This window comes from Corella eumyota, chromosome 3 (genome assembly GCF_963082875.1).
Source record: "Corella eumyota chromosome 3, kaCorEumy4.1, whole genome shotgun sequence".
Lineage (NCBI taxonomy): Eukaryota > Metazoa > Chordata > Ascidiacea > Phlebobranchia > Corellidae > Corella > Corella eumyota.
Genome location: NC_137492.1, coordinates 124,569 through 143,687, shown reverse-complemented (window position 1 = coordinate 143,687; position 19,119 = coordinate 124,569). Strand labels below are relative to the sequence as shown.

The 19,119-nt window shown below is 33.4% G+C and overlaps 1 protein-coding gene across 1 annotated transcript; it reads left to right on the top strand.

The window, feature by feature from the left end:
* The first annotated feature begins 274 nt into the window (after nucleotides 1–274).
* Nucleotides 275–17,221, top strand: LOC145745315 (uncharacterized). The gene is made up of 47 exons (XM_082563354.1): nucleotides 275–453; nucleotides 592–750; nucleotides 970–1,102; nucleotides 1,187–1,346; nucleotides 1,461–1,637; nucleotides 1,846–2,022; nucleotides 2,833–2,951; nucleotides 3,499–3,629; nucleotides 4,134–4,352; nucleotides 4,630–4,813; nucleotides 5,134–5,239; nucleotides 5,304–5,440; nucleotides 5,785–5,910; nucleotides 5,976–6,137; nucleotides 6,206–6,374; nucleotides 6,940–7,101; nucleotides 7,234–7,346; nucleotides 7,443–7,554; nucleotides 7,797–7,935; nucleotides 8,011–8,096; nucleotides 8,614–8,768; nucleotides 9,181–9,288; nucleotides 9,345–9,467; nucleotides 9,540–9,678; nucleotides 9,987–10,149; nucleotides 10,515–10,640; nucleotides 10,708–10,937; nucleotides 11,254–11,446; nucleotides 11,613–11,758; nucleotides 11,828–11,990; nucleotides 12,049–12,257; nucleotides 12,713–12,839; nucleotides 12,901–13,024; nucleotides 13,086–13,175; nucleotides 13,248–13,446; nucleotides 13,509–13,700; nucleotides 13,783–13,953; nucleotides 14,078–14,183; nucleotides 14,319–14,443; nucleotides 14,628–14,785; nucleotides 14,872–14,979; nucleotides 15,041–15,208; nucleotides 15,275–15,425; nucleotides 15,496–15,596; nucleotides 15,680–15,858; nucleotides 16,257–16,464; nucleotides 16,545–17,221. The coding sequence occupies exons 1-47, from the start codon at nucleotides 281–283 to the stop codon at nucleotides 16,734–16,736; spliced, it is 7,098 nt and encodes a 2,365-aa protein (XP_082419480.1). The 5' UTR covers nucleotides 275–280; the 3' UTR covers nucleotides 16,737–17,221.
* The last annotated feature ends 1,898 nt before the right edge of the window (nucleotides 17,222–19,119 follow it).

Here is a 19,119-nt window from a genome sequence, read left to right as displayed (position 1 = left end):
AGTGAAAATTGTTTTTATTTTTAACCGAAAATAAATTTTTAGAGCTTTTGTTTGCAGCTTATATTTTAATTATTTAATAAAAGTTTCGTTAAATTGTTAATACTTGCATTTAAAAAAGTCACAACTTTAGTATTAGCAGACAAAATTTAAATAAACATTTTTCTGTTTTTATGTAGTCTGACAGTCAGACAGTTGGTCTTTTTTTTTGCAATCTGACAGGCAGTCTGTCTTATGTTATTTTATACAATCTGACAATTTTTGTGTTTTAGAGAAAACAAAAATGAAGATAAGAGAATTAAGTTTTTTAGTAATTAGTTGTTTGTTGTTTGCGGTGGATGGAAAGTATTTGTTCAAACACAAAGATCCTCAGAACTCGAATGATGGAATATATTCATTTGTAAAACCTTCGCAAGTTGAAAGTGCGGAAAAGAACTTGGACACACTAGAAGAAAAGTAAAATATGATTTCAATTTAAGATATACTGATTTAGTTTTAATTTTTCGGGTCAAATTTTAAATTTAAAAACATTTTTACATAATAATTAATCTTTGTTTAAAGTTTGCAAGTTATAAAACGAAAACCTAATTGCAGGGTTTCAGACTTGAAGGAAAATCCAAAGTTTTTGGACTTTCTCCAAAACTTAAAAGATTTTGATCCCAACCAGAAAGAAACGAGAAACAAACGTTCCCTTGGCAACCAACCTAGCAACCAACCCAACAGCACATTCTATGTGTTGAACGACCCAAACAAGTAAGTTCTATCTTATATGCTAACACATGTATATTAAAATAACGAAGCTTTATCAGCGTCGTTCGCCAAGTTTATAAAATGCGAAAAGGCAGGAATTTTTACAAAAAAAACTGCAATCTTTTTTTCAATTGAGTTGTGAAAATTTATAATAAGATTGTGTTTTTTCTGTTATAATGTAATATTAAAATCAAATAAAATTCAAATATTTTGTCTTTTCAGTCACTTATTGGTTCACTGGGCAGGATTGAACAGTTCGGTGCTGGTTGTTTTAACCAAATTAATTTCATCGGCAACTTTACAAGCGAGCGATTCTAATATTTATTTCTCGTATGATTATGGAGTCACCTACGAGGTAAGTTAACATGATGTAAATTAAAATTACTTGAATTTCTCTTTGGCAACACAATTTTAAATTTGTTTAAATTTAAACTCTAAGAAAAAGTTGAGCACACAGCCTGGGGATGCAAAGTTGCAAGGAGTCGTCAACAACTTTTATCATGGAGTAAATGACAACAAACAATATATTTTCACCGATATTGTAAACTTTCAATTATTTGTTACCCAAGATTATGGGAAAACTTTCAACACTGTAAAAGGTTAATATTTGATTTTTTCAAGTTAAATAAATTAATGCTTTGAATTTTTATTTTGTATTCTTTAAATGAGGCTGTTTAAAAATTTTTTTGTAAATTAAAGTTTTAAAAATTCAGGGTTGCCGTTTCGTCCTGATTCGATCTCGATTCACCCACGGAAACCCTGGATTGTGATCGGACACGCAAAGTTGGACACTGGGGGGAGTGATTTGTATAAATCCGATGATTTTGGGTCGACTTGGAGTTTGATCCAACGAAGGGTGAAGGGTTGGACATGGGGTTACACAAGTTCAAGTAAGTTGCTAACAGGGGGTTATTGGGACAGTGGGGTTAACTGACATGTGTTATCTTATTTAAATAACTTGGAAAAGCAAGTATTTTGTTTTTAAAGTAATTTTCAAATTTAAAATAAATTGAAATTTTGATTATTTGTTATAAGGAAAAATTGATTTTAATAATTGTTTTGCCCCGATCATAAAATTAAATGAACTTTCTTTCACAGATAACATCCAGTACGACAAGGAGGATGCGATCTATGTGGAGAGGATGGAAGAGAACGGACTCCTCTCGATCCTGAAGACTGAGACCTACTTCCAGGACTCCAGAGATCAGGTCCTCATCTCCAATGTGGATGACTTTATTCTCATGAACGCCTCCATGTTTGCCACAAGAAAGTCTGGTGAGTTTTGTATTAAATAAAATGTTTGGTAGAAAGGTGACGTATTTTTTAACAAATGAAAAATGATTTTGACTTAGTTAAGGTTTTCGGAGTTTTAAAGTCTTGTAAGTTTGCTAAAAATTAAGTATTTTTTATTTGTTTTTATTTTTGGTAAGTTTTTGAATTAAATTTTTGTTTATTTGTTATTGGCATGATTGAGTTTATTTAAAATTTAATTTCTGCTTGAATGTTAGACTTTTATATTGAAAAAAACATTTTTTAAAACAATAATCTTGTTTAACTGAGGGTTGTTCAAGTGTAAAATTGTTACATTGTCAGGTTTAAAGCTTTTGATAAAACTAGATTTTACTTTCAATATAATGAACTTAATTATAGTGTTGGGTTTCTCATTGTTTAACCACAATACTTGTTCTGTGATGTAACAGACCTTGACAAACCTAATGTGCTTCCTAAGTGTGTATTTTTTAACAAATTTTGATTAATTTAAATTTTGTAATTATGTAAAGTTTGTAAAGTTAAAATATTATTTAATTAAATTTAAATATTTTTGTAATAATTATTTTTATTAAAAATTTGTTTACATCCGAAAATGTTCACAAAATTTCAAATTATTGTCATTAAAGTTTCGATATTTTGTGAAAATGTTGTAACTAATAATAAACAGTAGCAAGTTATGAGTTGGTGGGATGAGTAATCTCACTTTAAACACGGAAATAAAAATGTCAGGTTTGCAAATATTCTGCTGTAAACACTTTATTTCTATTTCATTATTATGACATCATGCATGTTAATAAAAATAAATATTATTAGGTACGAACGACAGGGAATTGTGGGTAGCCATCACTCGAGAATCGAGGTTCGTACGAGCAAATTTCCACACGGGGGAGCAAATCTTGGAATATTACGTCGTTGATGCCTCCGATGGACAGGTTTGAGGATAAATTTTATTTGCTTTGTTTAATTGTAAATAAAAACGATAACTGACTTTTAAATCTGAGCTTTGTAAAACTTAAATTTAATTTTTTGGAAATTAGATTTAATTTTGTTTTTAATTGTTAAAAATATTTTAAAATGATTTGCGTTTTGTAAATTTGTTTTAAAATCATAATACTCACAATATTGTTTATATTAAAACTTATAACAACAAAGTTTGTTCATTAAAATATGATTTAAAACCTAAACATCAATTTATGATTGTTTTAATTTAAATATTATATTTCAAGTTCTGTGGATCGATAACACTCAATATAAAGTGGAGTATTTTGGCAAATAATATTTCATGTTATCCCTGTTTGAAACATTTCAAACACTTTCATTTTTACTTTGTAACCAAAAATGTCAAAACCAAATCCTGTTCCCCAAATTATTTGATTTATTGAATAATTTCCTTTTGGTGAATGGAATAATTATAATTTCCTTTTCCCTTGTTAACTTGATTAATTAGTTTTAATAAGAATAATATAAAATGTTTTCCAGATTCTAGTTTGTGCTCAGCATGAGAAAGGTCGAGTCAATCTTTACGTCTCGGAGCCAAACAAAGTTGATTTTACACTCTCACTACAGAATATCAGTTACTTTAACCCGGACACGGAGGTTTCCACGATCGGGTGAGTGAAATTTTTGTTTTAAACAAAATTCAAGAATCCATTCAATTCGTTATTGTTCTTTATGTTTGAATTTTGAATGGTTGTAACTGCGTCAATAGCAACAAAACAATCAACATGATTGTGATGTCATACCCATTCAAATCTAAACCTATTTAAAATGAGGGCGATTATGACATCACAGAAACAATCGTGTCACATAATTTCTATTTTTAGAATGTCTGGCAGATGTAATAGCCAGAAAATTTTTATATTAAAAAACCTAATTTATTCAACAAATAGTTATATAACCTTATTATAATATTAAATTATATTTTATTACTTTAGCAGACTTTTAAATAATTGTCAACACCTTCCTTTTTTTATTGTAAAGTTATAAATTAAACTAATTATTTGTTTTTTGTTAATTAATTATAAGAGTTTATATTTAGCTAAATGCAAATTCAAATTTATGACATCATAAATTACCTGTTATGACATTACAAATCAACTTTAATGACATCACAGGTTTTATGCAAGCGACGTGTACGCAGACATCCACAAAGTTGACGGACTACGAAGCGTTTTCATCGCTAATGTTGTTAACAACCACCAGAGGGGGTCGTTGAGCTTTGATGATGCGACTCATATGCAAACGAGGATAACTTACGATAAAGGGGGGGTCTGGGAGTTGGTACCTCCCCCAACTTATGACTTTAACGGGGATAAAGTTAATTGTTCGGTTAGGTGGGTTTAAAAAAATTAATATTTTTGATTTAATTTTTGTTGGTCAATAAATAAAATATTTTGTTGAATAAGTTTGAATAGTTTGATTGAGATTAAATAGTTTGAGTTGACATTAAAGTTAACATCTAATTATTTTAAACTTTTTCGCCCGAGGGCATTCCTTGAACTTAAACTTGTAAACAAAAAGGAATGTTAAAAAAAAGTTTTCATATTTTAATTTTCAAGCTAAATTAAATTTACATTCCACCCAAAACCTAAAATATTCCATTCCATTTAGACAAGGATGTTCACTTCACTTAACCCAGATGTTCCACCACATTTTCCCCCAAACTCGATCATCCCTCATTCTATCCCGCCCTTCAGCTCCTGGTTTCATATTAGCCGAGGGAAACACTGGAAAGAACTTAAAATCGGAACCCGATCTTTACTTTTCTGCCACCGGGGGTTCTCACTGGACTCAGGTTTGAAACTTTTGACTAATTTTGAAATTTATTAAGTGGGGTTAAGCAGTCATGGCAGCGGACTACGAGCCGAAAGCTTTCAAGTTTGATCTGCACTAATGTCACACTATTCGCCCTTAAGCCTTGTATTTACGGATAGCTCACACACATCACAATATCAAACCAAACCACCACAACCTTAAGGTCATCACAATATCAAACCCCTACCCAATAAAAAATATAAAACATATTACCTTAAGGTGATATAAAAAAAATTTTTAATTTAGGAAAAAAATATTTTTTTTGAAATTTACTTTTTTTGAATTTTCATTTAAATTTAGATCTTGAAAGGGTTGTGGTGGTTCACCTGGGGAGACCATGGAGGTTTGTTTGCGACCGTCATCAAGTTTGAACCGACCAATCAGGTTTGGTTCTCAGTTGATCAGGGTAAGTACTTTTGGGTAACTACTTAAAACTTACCAAACTTTAAATTAAATTTGTTTATTCTCAGGTGAAACTTGGTCGACGTACAGCTTCACGACAGAATTGATTAATGTTTACGGAATTATGACCGAGCCTGGAGAGAAGAGCTCGGTCTTCACCATTTTCGGATCAAAGACATCCCATCATTCCTGGATCATCATTCAGGTGAATATTTATCATTGGAGCAGGTTGTGTATTTACCGGCAGCATAGTGTAGTGGTAAGAACACTTGCTATACCACATGAGGTCCTGGGCTCGATACGCACTGCTCTCATGCTGTAGCACACTTGAGTAAGACGCTATAAATGGTATAAACTCATGCTGAGCCAATACTTAATCAGTAGCATAATTACTGGGCAATTATGATCTATAATATCCCAAACTGCTAAAGGCAACTCAAGACTGGTTTTTTTTTCTTAGGGCGTGCATTTTACTTTTCCACATTAAAGATAAATTTATAAACAAAAAGAAATTAAAGTTTAATAATATTTCATAATGTTTTTGTTTAGATCGACTTGCGCAAAGTTTTAGGGCAACCCTGCACCAAAGATGATTATAAGTCGTGGTCACCGACAGATGAGCGTGGCGTGTCGTGTTTGATGGGAAGTAAAACAACTTACAACCGGAGGATCAAGGTTTGATTCCCGCTGACTCCACTTTTTATACAAACTGCAGGTTTAATGTAATTCTATTTTTTTAGCATGCGACTTGTTTTAACGGAAAGGATTACGATCGTCCGGCGAACAAGGAAAGTTGTCCTTGTAGGAGGGAGGATTATGAGTGTGATGTTGGATTTGCCCTCAACTTTCAAACTGGTTACTTCTGCAACCCTGTTGTTAATGATTCAAGCAATGCTATTTTGGTTTGTATTCAATCTTTAACCACTTTAAAATTGTTAATTTTTTTGTTAATAATATTTTTTATTTTTAGGTACCCCCAACATGCTACCCTGGGGGTTTTTACAATCGTAGTAAGGGGTACCGAAAGTTGGCGGGTGATTCTTGTAAGGGGGGTCCCAGTGAGTCCCATTTTTCCCCCGATAAAGTTCTTTGTCCCGTCAAAAGTGATCCTGCTTTTATGTTGGTATCAGGTCTCGATGGTAAGTTCAATTTTTTTGTTTTTTTTTTGAATACCTTTTGTTCTCCTAATTTTTAAACTTATTTTCCTAATCTAACTACACCAACTTGACCTTATTTGATATGCAGTTAAACAAGCAAAAATATATGTCTGTAAAAGTATTAGGCACCACAAATGGCATGATAATTGTAAACATGGCTTAGGGGCAAAATTGGATTTTGGTTAGAGAATCCCCACCCAACTGTTTTCACTGTTGTATAATATAAATGTTGGATAGAGTTATGAGTGGCCACTTGAACTAACAAAAAGGTTTTGTTGTGTTATAATGGTCATGACATCTGACTTTAAGTTTTCGGGTTTGAGCCACACCAACGCCACACTATTCCCCTTTTTTACAGATAGCTCGAACACAACCCAACCGCACACCCTTACCTAACAACAAATATTAAAAACCTACTCCTCTATGAGGATGAAAAAAAAGTACTTTAATATTTTAGGCCCTTTTGGCATATTTTTGTCCTTCCTTCTTTCTTAACCTTTTTTTCTCCTTAACCCAGAGCAGCAATTAATTAAATTATTTTTATTAGGTTTGTACAGATATGATATTGATTCCAACAAGACAATCTTGCTCCTTTCTGAAATGTCGCGAACACAGCATTTTGATTACGAATATTCATCAAATTGTATTTATTGGGCAAAAAATGTGGCAAACAATCAATCCCAGATCATTAGAACTTGCCTTGGAAATGGTATTTTAATTATTATTCAAACTATGTTGTTAAACTGTTAAAATTTGAAAATATTATATTTATAAAAATATAGTTTTTTTCAATTTGAAAATTTTAAATTTTCCTAATTTAAAATAATTTATTGTATTTTAGTTGCAAACCCTGACAATCATGACATCATAATCACCACAGAAGGTCAGGTGACTTCGATGGCTTTTGATTGGCTGGTTCGAAATATTTACTGGACCGAGACCAACATTTTAAAGGTTTGTTCTTGTGCCATCGTGTGGTTTAAATCAGTCGTTCAATAAACCTAATGTGAGTGAAAGTTTTTCTAATTGTGATTCTTTATATTCTTTCAGGTGTCAGATTATGAGGGCAAATATATCAGAGAGTTGCCTTTCACAAGCTGCGACCAATCCACCTTTGTGATAACTTTGAATCCTACAAAAGGACTTCTTTATGCTGCATGCGGTGAGTTAAGTTGGCATAAATATTTAGCTAGTTGATAGCCCTGTGGTTTAAATATTTAATTGTTGTAATATGGTCACAACTCTCAACTAATATTTGATAATTTACCCATTCACCACAAACAACAGTTTTTATTTATTTTATAGGCCTATAAATTTAACAAACATATATTGTCCACCAAGCTTTATTATATATAGACAGTAGTGAGAAAAAGTAAAATTAATTTTTTGTAATTTTTCTTAAAGGTGTAAAGTTTTTTAAACTTCACATGGATGGTAGCAACCCCATCGAGTGGCAGTTTCGGTCTGGTGATTTTCGACAACCTGACACTTTGTCCTCATTGACCTTTGACCCAAGCAGTGACCGGGTGTTTCTAGGAAACAGGTTTGATGAAAACACAAGTTTGGTCAAAATATTGTAAATCAGCTATACCCTAATAACCAGGTTTTTATCATCCAGGTTCACAGTTGCTTCATTCTTGTGGTCAGGTGGTAATAACACCTGGGCAGATACTGAGGGGGGATGGACTTATGGAAATTCACTTTGTAAGTTTAACTTAAAATGTCGTTGTAGCGGTTATAACTTTATTCTGTACCAAAATTATTCAATAATGAATGTGGGCCGCTAACAATAGTTAAAGTTCGATTTTTTTACTCAAAAATTTAAAAAGTTGGTGTCACTGAACACAAAAATGGTTTTAACTTTAAATAATTTCACCTACTTTTTAAGTTATACAACTTTTAACAAAAATATTAAACTCAATTGAAAAAAAAAGGAAACCCTGTTTGTGATGACGTAGAAAGTACCAGCTTGTTACATTCACTACGCTACTTGGTACTTTCTACGTCACACAAAAAATATAATAACCTGTTTTTTGTGTTAATCATTTTCCAGTATTTTTAAAATGTTAATTGTAATTACCACAGACATTTCTAAAGGTTCCAAAGCCATTTTATGATTCAGTGTCAACCATACTAACATGTTATATACATCACTTACAAAATTTCAAAACTCTTTAATATAACATTTCAAACAAACTTAATTTTGATTTCTATTTTACAGGGAACTCCATAGCAGTTTACAAAGATAAAGTTTATGGAGTTAACACTTTACAACCCACTCACAACCTGGTTCAAATGGACAAATATCTCCTTGAGGGCTCACAACCTTTCTACACCACCATCAACCAAGTTATCAACAGATTGTTCGGAATGAAGGTAAAACTTGATATCTGGGGTTTGATTCCTGTCGAAGTCAATTTTTTAAACACTTTGGTTTTACATTTAACCAAGATCTACTAAAAAGTTTTTAAAGAGTAACTAGGCAGCGTGGTGTAGTGGTAAGAACACTTGCTACACCACGCATGAGGTCATGGGTTTAATTCCCACTGCTCTCATGCTGTAGTGCCCTTTAGTAAGGCGCTATAAACGGTATGAACTCCTGCTGAGCCAGCACTAAATCAGCAGCATAATTACCGGGCAATTATAATCAATAATATCCCAAACTGTCACAGGCAACTCGAGACTGGGTCGGAGTAACTGATGTTACTCTATGTTTAAGTCGCACATTCGACCTTTCCACATCGAGCATAAAAATATATACAAAAAAAAATTAAAATTTTGTTGCCAGATATTCCAAAAACAAAATCAGCAAGTTAAAATAAATCCGTGTTCTGGTAAAAAATGCTCCCAGCTCTGCATCATCTCACCACTGAATAACATTGAGGATGGAAATATTGTAAGTTGGTTGTTAATATTGTGCTGATAACTTGGTTTTAATCAACTAAATTACAGGGTGGCAAGTGTTTGTGCAGCCATAGTGGAGGGGATCTCGTTGTTTCAATCTCCCCGAACGGACAGGAATCTTGCGGTTGTCCCCCCGGCCAGATCTTCAACCAAAACAACACTTTCTGTGTGGTTAGTATTACATGATAAGCTGTAACTAGCTGTGTTTAAAATCTTTTTGTAAATAAATTTAATTTTTTGCAGGCGAGCAACAGTAGTTGTCGTAGCAACGAGTTCCTCTGCAAAACAAGTAAGAAGTGTGTTTTGTTGTCATGGAAATGTGATAATGAAGATGATTGTCTGGATGGATCGGATGAAGTGGATTGCCCGAAATGCAACCAAGGTTTGTAACTCGACTCCTGTTGTATTTTATTGAGTAAGACCTGGAGTCTTTGGTTTGATTTCCATTTCTGTCATTTTGTAGCATCATTAAGTAAGACCTGAGATCCTGGGTTTGATTCCCACCTTTGTCATGTTGTAGCAAGCAAGATACTGAAGGACCTTTCTGTTGCCCCGTTTATAATTCGTCAAAATTTAAAAAATTTGGCAATTTTAGAACCTTGAAGCAGTTAGGATGATTAAACATGTCAGTTGGACTTAGGATATTTAAATAGTCGATATAACATGGCTTTAACTTGAAATTTTCCACAGACACAGAGTTCCAGTGCACCTCAGGTCAATGTATCCCTGCATTGTGGGAATGCGACCACGACAGAGATTGTTTGGACCAATCCGATGAACACAACTGCAACTACAAACCTTGCGATAACTCATCTGAGTTGCAGTGCGATAATGGATGGTGCAAGAAAAAAGAGTAAGTGAAGTTTTGTGTTTGAAACTCGAAAAATAGTCAAAAGTTGTTTAGGTTTACAAATCTTAAAGTGTTTTATTATAATAATTAGGAATTGTTATAAATAGGCTGGTGGGGAAGCAAATTTAGACTTCTTTTTAAACAGCCATGTTAGGGGGAAGATAGTTTATGTTACTTCTGCCTACGATTTCTTAAACTAGACTTTTTGTATTTTGTGTCAACATTATTTAAGCTCAAGAACTTTGTAACAGAAGGCAGTGGGGATCGAACTCACGACCTAAACTTCTACTTACAGCAATGTTTTTAGAATTAACAAACCTAAAATCTTTAAACATAAAATCTGAATTCTATATATTGTGACATCATAGATGGAAATGTGACGGAGACAATGACTGTGGTGATTGGTCGGACGAACGAGGTTGCTCAACCATTCATAATCACACAACAGTGTCATGTGACTCAGCTTACCTGTTCCAATGCAAAACTAGCACTCCGTGAGGATAAAGTTTTAAGATTTTATCAGAAATAAGTTGAAAGTTTTAAAGTTAGTTTCTTCAACAGATCTTTATATGGAAACTGCATTCCTCGATTGTGGGTTTGTGACGGAGACGACGACTGCTCCGATCATTCGGACGAACAAAACTGCTCTAACATGACCTCGTGTGGTCATGAGAGGAAAAAGTGTGGCTCGGACGAATGTATATTTAAATCTTTTTGGTGCGATGGGATGAAAGATTGTACAGATGGAACCGATGAATTAAATTGTTCCACAACAACCATTCCACCTACCAGTGAGTTTTCAACTTTATTTAATTAAAAGAATGATATTTTTATTATATTGTGAACCTTTATCTTTTGTTTTAATTTGATACTTGATATTTTAAAATGTTTAAAGGAATAGTGCAACCACCGGGTTTGTAGAAAATTCACATATTTGAATTTTTGTTAACTTTAAACTGCGATATCTTGAAATTTACTTTACCGACTTTAAAAATAATATTATCTTCTTGCAAGTTTAAAAAATGTCAATTTTATTACAGAAAACCTACAGCTGCAATTGTTTTATTTTATTCAGGTTTTAAATTTCATTAAAAAATCTTTTTTCAGCGACTTCAACTTTAGACACAAATTGTTCACCTGGTGAACTAAAATGTCGAAATGGGGCTTGTTACCCCGAATCATGGCATTGCGATGGGGTAAACGACTGTGGGGATGAAAGTGACGAGTACGGTTGTCCCTCCAACTCATCCCTCATACCCGGGATCACAATCCCCTGTTTCAGTTCCACCTTGCAGTTCCAGTGAGTTTTAAATTTAAAAACTTTTTGCGTAGTTATGGCATCAGGACCCTGCTTTATTAATAAAACAACGAAGCAGATCAAATCAAGATTTTCATTTAATTTCATTTGTTCTCCTACTTATGATACTAGTTGTGGAATCAGTTAAATAAGGGATTGCTATTTGTAGTTGTGACAATGGCCATTGTATCTTCACCGTGTTCCAATGTGACGGAGACAATGACTGTGGTGATTGGTCAGACGAGCGAGATTGTATCGACACCGTTCACGGGGATGAACCGGGTTGCATTGTGGGTAACGGGGTTAACTATCAAGGTGGGTCAATTAAATTATCTTACAATTATTTATCAGTTTTGTAGAAATTAAAATTAATTTATTTCGTAGGTCATCGAAGTTACACGAAGACCGGACGAACCTGCCAAGTTTGGGGGTCTAATAAGCCCCATAAACCCCATTATTGGCCCCAAAACAGGAACCATAACTACTGTAGAAACCCAGATAACGATAATTTAGGGCCATGGTGTTACACAACAGATCCTGAGACGAGGTAAAAATTAAATTAATTTTAAGTTTTGTTAAATCTCACAAATATGTGATAATTCCAGGTGGGAATATTGTGGCATCCCTCGTTGTGGTCCCACCCAAACCACGACTGTTCCACCAACTACATCATTAAGTCCTTGCATAGATGGTTACTTCTTCTGTGGTTATGGTGCAACAAGGATGTGCATTGTTGAAAGTGATGCCTGCGACGGGTTCAACGATTGTGGAAACAACGCTGATGAAAGTGGATGTGATGTCAGCTGTCTCAGTGGTGAGTTCCTGTGGTTTACTGGAGTGTTGAAGCATCATGAAGTAAGCCCTAGGATCCTTGGTTTGATTCTCACTGCTGGCATGTTGTAGCATCCTTTAGTAAGCCCTAGGATCCTTGGTTTGATTCTCACTGCTGGCATGTTGTAGCATCCTTTAGTAAGCCCTAGGATCCTTGGTTTGATTCTCACTGATGGCATGTTGTAGCATCCTTTAGTAAGCCCTAGGATTCTTGGTTTGATTCTCACTGCTGGCATGTTGTAGCATTTTAAGTAAGATATAAGGTCCTTAGTTTGATTTCCACTGCTAGCATGTTGAAGCATTTTAAGTAAGATATAAGGTTCTGGGTTTGATTTCCACTGCTGGCATGTTGTAGCATTCTTAACACTGCTGACATGTTATACGAGCTGCAAACTCAACAATATGTACCTGCAATAATGTTGTTAAATATATTCGCAGGACAACGCAAATGCAGAAATGGTCGATGTGTTGAATTGAGTTTATGGTGCAACGGGGAAAATGATTGTTTGGATGACTCAGATGAACTAAATTGTACAAAGTTGGATTGTGTTTCTGGGATGTTTGCGTAAGTTCAACAAAACTTTTCTGATTTTTGGCAGACATTTTAAAAACTTTTAAATATTTAGTTGCCATAGTGGGGACCAGTGCGTTCAATCTTCAGCGAGATGTAATAATATGAACGATTGTAACGATGGATCCGATGAAGCAAACTGCTTGTCCACATTCCCCAGCACAACCTCAAGTTATTATGTGAGTAATTGTTTATTGTTTTATTAACTTTCATAAGCAGAATTATTTGAATTTGTTTCAGACTTATACCTGCAGAGATGGAAAAACTCACGCTGTTCGTTGTAATTATATCGCTGAGTGCCCGAGTCAAGATGACGAGTGGAGTTGTTTTGTAAGTTTGAGTTTTAAGATTTTAAAGATTTTTAATAAAAACAATCACAAATATGTCACAACTTTTGTTCAGGTACCCTACGTTCAATTTAAAGATGGTTGCTCTCCTGCGTCATCCTCCGAGACCTGTGTGGAGGTCACATGGGGTCATCCTTACCCCCCTGTACCACCCAAATTAGGGGCAGTCACTTATGTAGTCAAGTATCACCCTAGTAGTGTTGTTAATGAAACTCAAACTGTGCTTTCCAAAAATACTTCAGCGATTTTAAAGAGTAAGTTTTTAATTATTTAAATAAATGAATAATTTAAAATTAATTTTTTAATTTTTTTTTAGACTTGAAGTTCAGCACCTCCTACACTGTGTCCATCTCTCTTAAACTTCCCAACTTGACCTTGACCTCACCTTCATCCCACTATACTTCCCAACTGGGACCACCTCAAGTCCCAGTTATCACCCATGTCTACCCTCTACAAGGGGGGTTGGTTGAGATTGAACTTAAACCCCAAGACACTTCACAGATTTCTGGTTTGTAATATTTTAATTTTTATTATAAAAAAAAAAATTTTCCAACTTTTTTTTTATTATTTTTTTAAAAATATTTTAACAGAATACATAATCACTGCTACAAGTAGCCAGCTAGAAACCAAGGTGGTTCCCCTATCTCGAAACGTTCTCCATATGAGGTTACCTGAAGGTCACTGGGTCATCACCGTGGCAGCAAGGTCAAAGGTTACAGGGTTGGCTGGGCATCCTTCAAACAAGTTTTCTGTCACCATCGGTAAGTAAAAAATTGATTTTGATAAAAAAAAAATTTATTTGGTTAAAATCTTGGTTGTCAGTTTTTAATATTTTTCATAATAATGGTTTTGTATTCTTTGTATCAATAAGTTTTTATTTTACAGGCAGTAGTAAAGTGCTTCCCCCACAAAATATAAATTTCACGAATATTTTAAACACATCGGCGATAATTCATTGGAACACAAGTCAAAAAAACATCAAAAGTTATATGTAAGTTGTGTTCAATAATAAACATAAAACAACAAAGTTTCACACAAATGTTGTGCTTTATAAGAGCTTATACAATGAATAATATTTAAATAAACTATTTTTTAATCAGTTTATGAAATAAATTTTTGTTTTTAGTTTAAACATAAGAAGCTACAAACCTTTCTTCAGTTTGACTCAGCAAGTGAACAACAACCAATTCCAGATCAAGAAACTGAGTCCGAGAACGAAATATAAAGCGAGGATTGCTTCATTGGATCAAAGTAAGTCTCGACCACAAGTTGTTGTGTTTTCACTCTGAACATTTTTGTTTTAATGTTAAGTTTGTTTTGAAACTAGGAGTACTTTACTGCTGTAGTGGCTGTTAAGTGAATTTAAATGAATAACTAAACTTTATTAAGAATTTTAATCAAAAAATTTTTAAATAAAAAATCTAAATCTTTTTAGATAACCAAACCAGCGCTTACTCTGATTGGTCGATATTTATAACAATTGGTCACCATGCCGATACGCCTCAGTTCACACGATCGATGGTTGTTGATTCTGGAACAATTTCAATGAATTGGACACGCTCGACTAAGCCCACCATACCTACGTTGTATCAGGTGATTATGATGTCATAATTTAAGGGGACAACATTTTTATTTAAATATTAAGGGGATTTAACTTAATTTGTTTTATTTTGAACCAGATTCGTTATGGGCCAAGCACAAAGGAGTTGTTCAACACAAAACTTGTTCGTGATAAATTATCGACCAACATCACAGGGTTGCCCCACAATAAACTTTCCTTCTTCCAGGTTGGCTCAAATATTTTAAACTTTATTAATTTTATTTGGTAACCATCTTAATCTCACTCAGGTTCATGTAATCAGTCCATTTTATGGAAACTGGAGTACGATCATTGCTAAGGCTCCTGCAGACGATTACACTTTAGCGCCACAAGTGGTCAGTGCTGTGGTAAACCAGAATACTTTATCCTCGGTTCTACTAAATTGGAATTCACCTTTTTCGGATAATTCAAAATTGGTAAAAATTAAGTTTTTTATTATTTAATAGATTTGTTAATTTTAAACTTAAAATTTATTATTTTAGACATACAGAATTGTCATCAAAAACACCCAGACTGGAAAAATTGAAAAGAATTTAACTTTGTCCAACTCCACAATACAAACAATAAAGTACAATGTGACGTCACTGACACCATTCATCACGTACAAAGCTTATATTTATGACATCACTAAAAGTAAGTTATACTGTGATTTTGTCTTTTCATAAAACTGCAAAACTTTTTGCCAATTATTATTTTTATTTAGACCAAACTGGCAACGCTGGTACGATCAGCTTTTATACCGGGACTAATATACCGCCACCTAGTGAATTAAGGGTTTATGATATCGGGTATCAACATGTCAGGGTGAGTTTGATATTTTTGGATTTGTTTAGAATTTTGTTTTGAAGTTACTCTAACTTAAAATTTAATTTTTTTTTTTTTTTTAGTTGATCTTTGATGTGGACCCCAAATTTTCAATTTTTTACACCGAGTTTGTTAAAAATATTCAAGTTATTTTGTGTGAGGGAGAAGATGTTAAAATAACCGACCAAAATTGTTCATATATCGATGAAGTTTCAAACACAACGAGAGAAGTTGTCCTCACTAAGTTGGCTTCCAAACAATGGTGAGTTTATGGGAATTAGAGTTAAACTTCAAACTCTTATATTGGCAAAAGATTTTTTTACTCAAAAATTGGTAAAGTTGGTGTCACTGAACACAAAAATGGTTTTAACTGTAAATAATTTCACCTACTTTTAAAGGTATACAATTTTAAAAAATATTAAAGTTAATTTAAAAAAAAAATGTCCTTATAATTTTCCAGTAATTTTTGAAAATTAAATTGTAAGTACCACAGACATTTTTTAAAGGTTGTAAAGCCATTTGATTATTCAGTGTCAACCATACTAACGAGCTATCATTTACTAAATTGCAAAACTTTCCAATATAGCTCAGCTAATCCAATCCTAAAATCTTGTTCAAACTTTTATATTTAACCAATCTTAAAATCCAATTTATTCCAAGGTACACCGTCTACTTACATGCTCAATGTTTGGACCAGAAGTTATGTTTGCTTAACTCAACTTTGACATTTAACCCCTTGTCTCTTTCTGGTTATATTATTGAACCTCCAGCTCCCTCTAGTAGTGGCTTGGATCGAACCAATATGATCGCCATTGTGACGTCAGTGATCGTTATTGTTGTGTGTCTTGTCGTCACAATTTTGTTTTTGGTAAGTTTTCGAAAGTTTTTATTTATTTATGATGTCATCATTTTTAAGGAATAAATGTTTATGACGTCATGCTTACGTAGGTTCGACGTCATCGCCGCTTACAACAAAGTTATCACGCCTTTGTGTCGTCACATTACGATCCGCGATCCGGGGAAGCTTTTTTTGTGAACGACGCGGATGAATATTTGGACAATGGGATTAATGATGACATCACAGACGAAACGCCGATGATCTCCGGGTTCGCTGATGACGAACCACTCATTGTTGCGTAACAAGAGAAACGTAATAATGTTGCTTATAAAGCATTTCTGACAATTTAGACACGAAAAGTTTCTTAAAATCATTTTATTTTTTTGTTGAAAACATTTCTGGAGTTTCAATCAAAATCATCTCTCACAACAACATTGCCTTCTCTATGCATTTCTTTGTGGCGTCATGTCTTAATATGTGTGACGTCACAACTCATCTTTCACGGTTGACAACTACACACTGTCACCACCTAGTGTTAGTTTTATTTGCACTTAAATTTTTGCGCGCGGCATTTTTAATCAATTTCGTAAAAATCAGTTGAAATGGAATTTTTTTAATTGTTTTGATGATGTCACTGTTCATGACGTAATTAGCATTGTACGACGTCATTGTTTTTCTTATTGTGACGTAGGTAGCATTGTACGAAGTAATTGTGTTGCAAATTTTAAATAATTGTTTTATATTTTTTATTTGTTTTGGAATTGTAAAAAAAACATCCAAATTTGAAGTTTATTCTTTTAACTTTGAAGTCGCAAGTTGGCGTAAAGGAGTAAACAAACCACAGAGTGTGGTGAACCAGTCTTGATAAGTTTGCTAATTGTAAGGTTTTAGGTTCGATCCCCCTCAAAATCTTATAAATTTCGCGTTTTGAGGTAAAATTTATTATGGGTAAAAGAAAATATAAGCCAAAGAAAATAACAGTCGCTGGTTGGCGCAAGAGACCTGTTATGATGAATACTTTAACATTTCTAATTTAAAAATGTTAAAAAGTATTCTGAACAGTTGATAAAAACTGAACTTAAAATAAAAGGAAGTGACGTAAATCATGCTCTATAGATATTGTTAAAGTAAGAGGAAAAATATTTAAAGTTTTACGTTAGTTCGAAAATTTGTTTTTTGACCTTTTGAGACGCGGAGGTTTAAAAAATGTTGTTTTAAATAAATGTTTTGTTTCGGTTTACAGCAAAGCGAAAATATTTAAATAAATTGTTATTTCTGCCCCGAACCACAATCCTGGAATCCTTTGTTTTGAAACTAAATCCCCGCCTTCGTTGTTGTTTATGTTTAAACCTTAACACTTGCTATATTTGACCTTCTAAGTGCGGGTTCGTGACCTTGAGTTTGACCTCGCATTACAGCGAGGCTTACACGTGACCCATGACATCACAAACGACCTTTGTTGTAGTTTAGTTAATGAGGGGTTGTAGCGTCGTCGTGTGGGGCTGAAAAATATTTTAAATTTTGTGAAAACTAAAAAAACTGTTTCGCTTTTATTACGATAACTCATTATTTGTTCACGTTGACTAATTATGACGTCATCGCTTATGTTAACGCGCTAACGTTGTTCTTATGTTTATGACATCACAAATTAGTTATTGAATTACTTTGTTTTAACACCTGCTTTAAGATAAATTTCAAAATTTTGTAGCGAGAAGGTTTTGGGTTGGATAACTTTTAATAAAACAAGCGATTTGTTAAAATATTACAATTAAATAGAAATAAGATTGCGAATGTAACATTAGGTGGAACTAATTATGTTAAGTAAAGGTTGAAAAGTTGGTTTTTAAAAATTAATTTATCGTTGTTACAAAATTTTAATTTTTTTTTCACTTCAACAAAATCTCAAATTTCCAACAAATTTGTTTCTGGTTTCAACAAGGGACTAAACAAACAAATCTGCGGGGTTTCGGTGATTTTAACCCCGCTATTTCAACCCAGCTGGGCCGGGGTTGGGTTACCCTGGTTAAACAAATTTCAATTTAACACTTCAAAAAATTTAAACACTTCAGATATGTCAGCACTTTAAATTAAAAAATCATTTTTTGTTTCTAGTGAAAATCTACAAAAACTTTTAACTAATTTTTTAGTTAAATTACTTTAAACTTTCGCGTCCTAATTAATATTTTGTTAATTAATTTATTTGTTTAATTAAATTATTTTAAACCTCCAAAATTAAACAAAAAAACGTTTTAAAATTTTAATTGAAATTTAATTCTGACCCTAAACCTCCCTGCAAACCAAAATGTTTTTAATCCGGTCAAATACTCGATTCTGATTGGTCAAAACCTTTCCCCGGTGCCTACGTAACCGCGTCTACGTTGTGACGTCACAGACAGCAACGCCATTGGCGCCTTAACGACCAAAATTGAATGAAATTCGATCTTGGGTTAATAAAAAAATGTTTAACATCGCGGCGTCCAAATCAATTCGCGGTCATCTTCATTGTTTTATTCGCGTCGTTCGCACGCCCTCATTGTCAGCCACTGTGACGTCATAAACTAAAATAAGAAAAATCGCAGAATCGATATTGTTAGAAAATAATCAAATTGCGGTAAAGAAGGAAATTTGTTTTTACCAAGTTTTGGTTTTTTGTCTAAACTAATTCCGGTCACGTGATATTGTGGA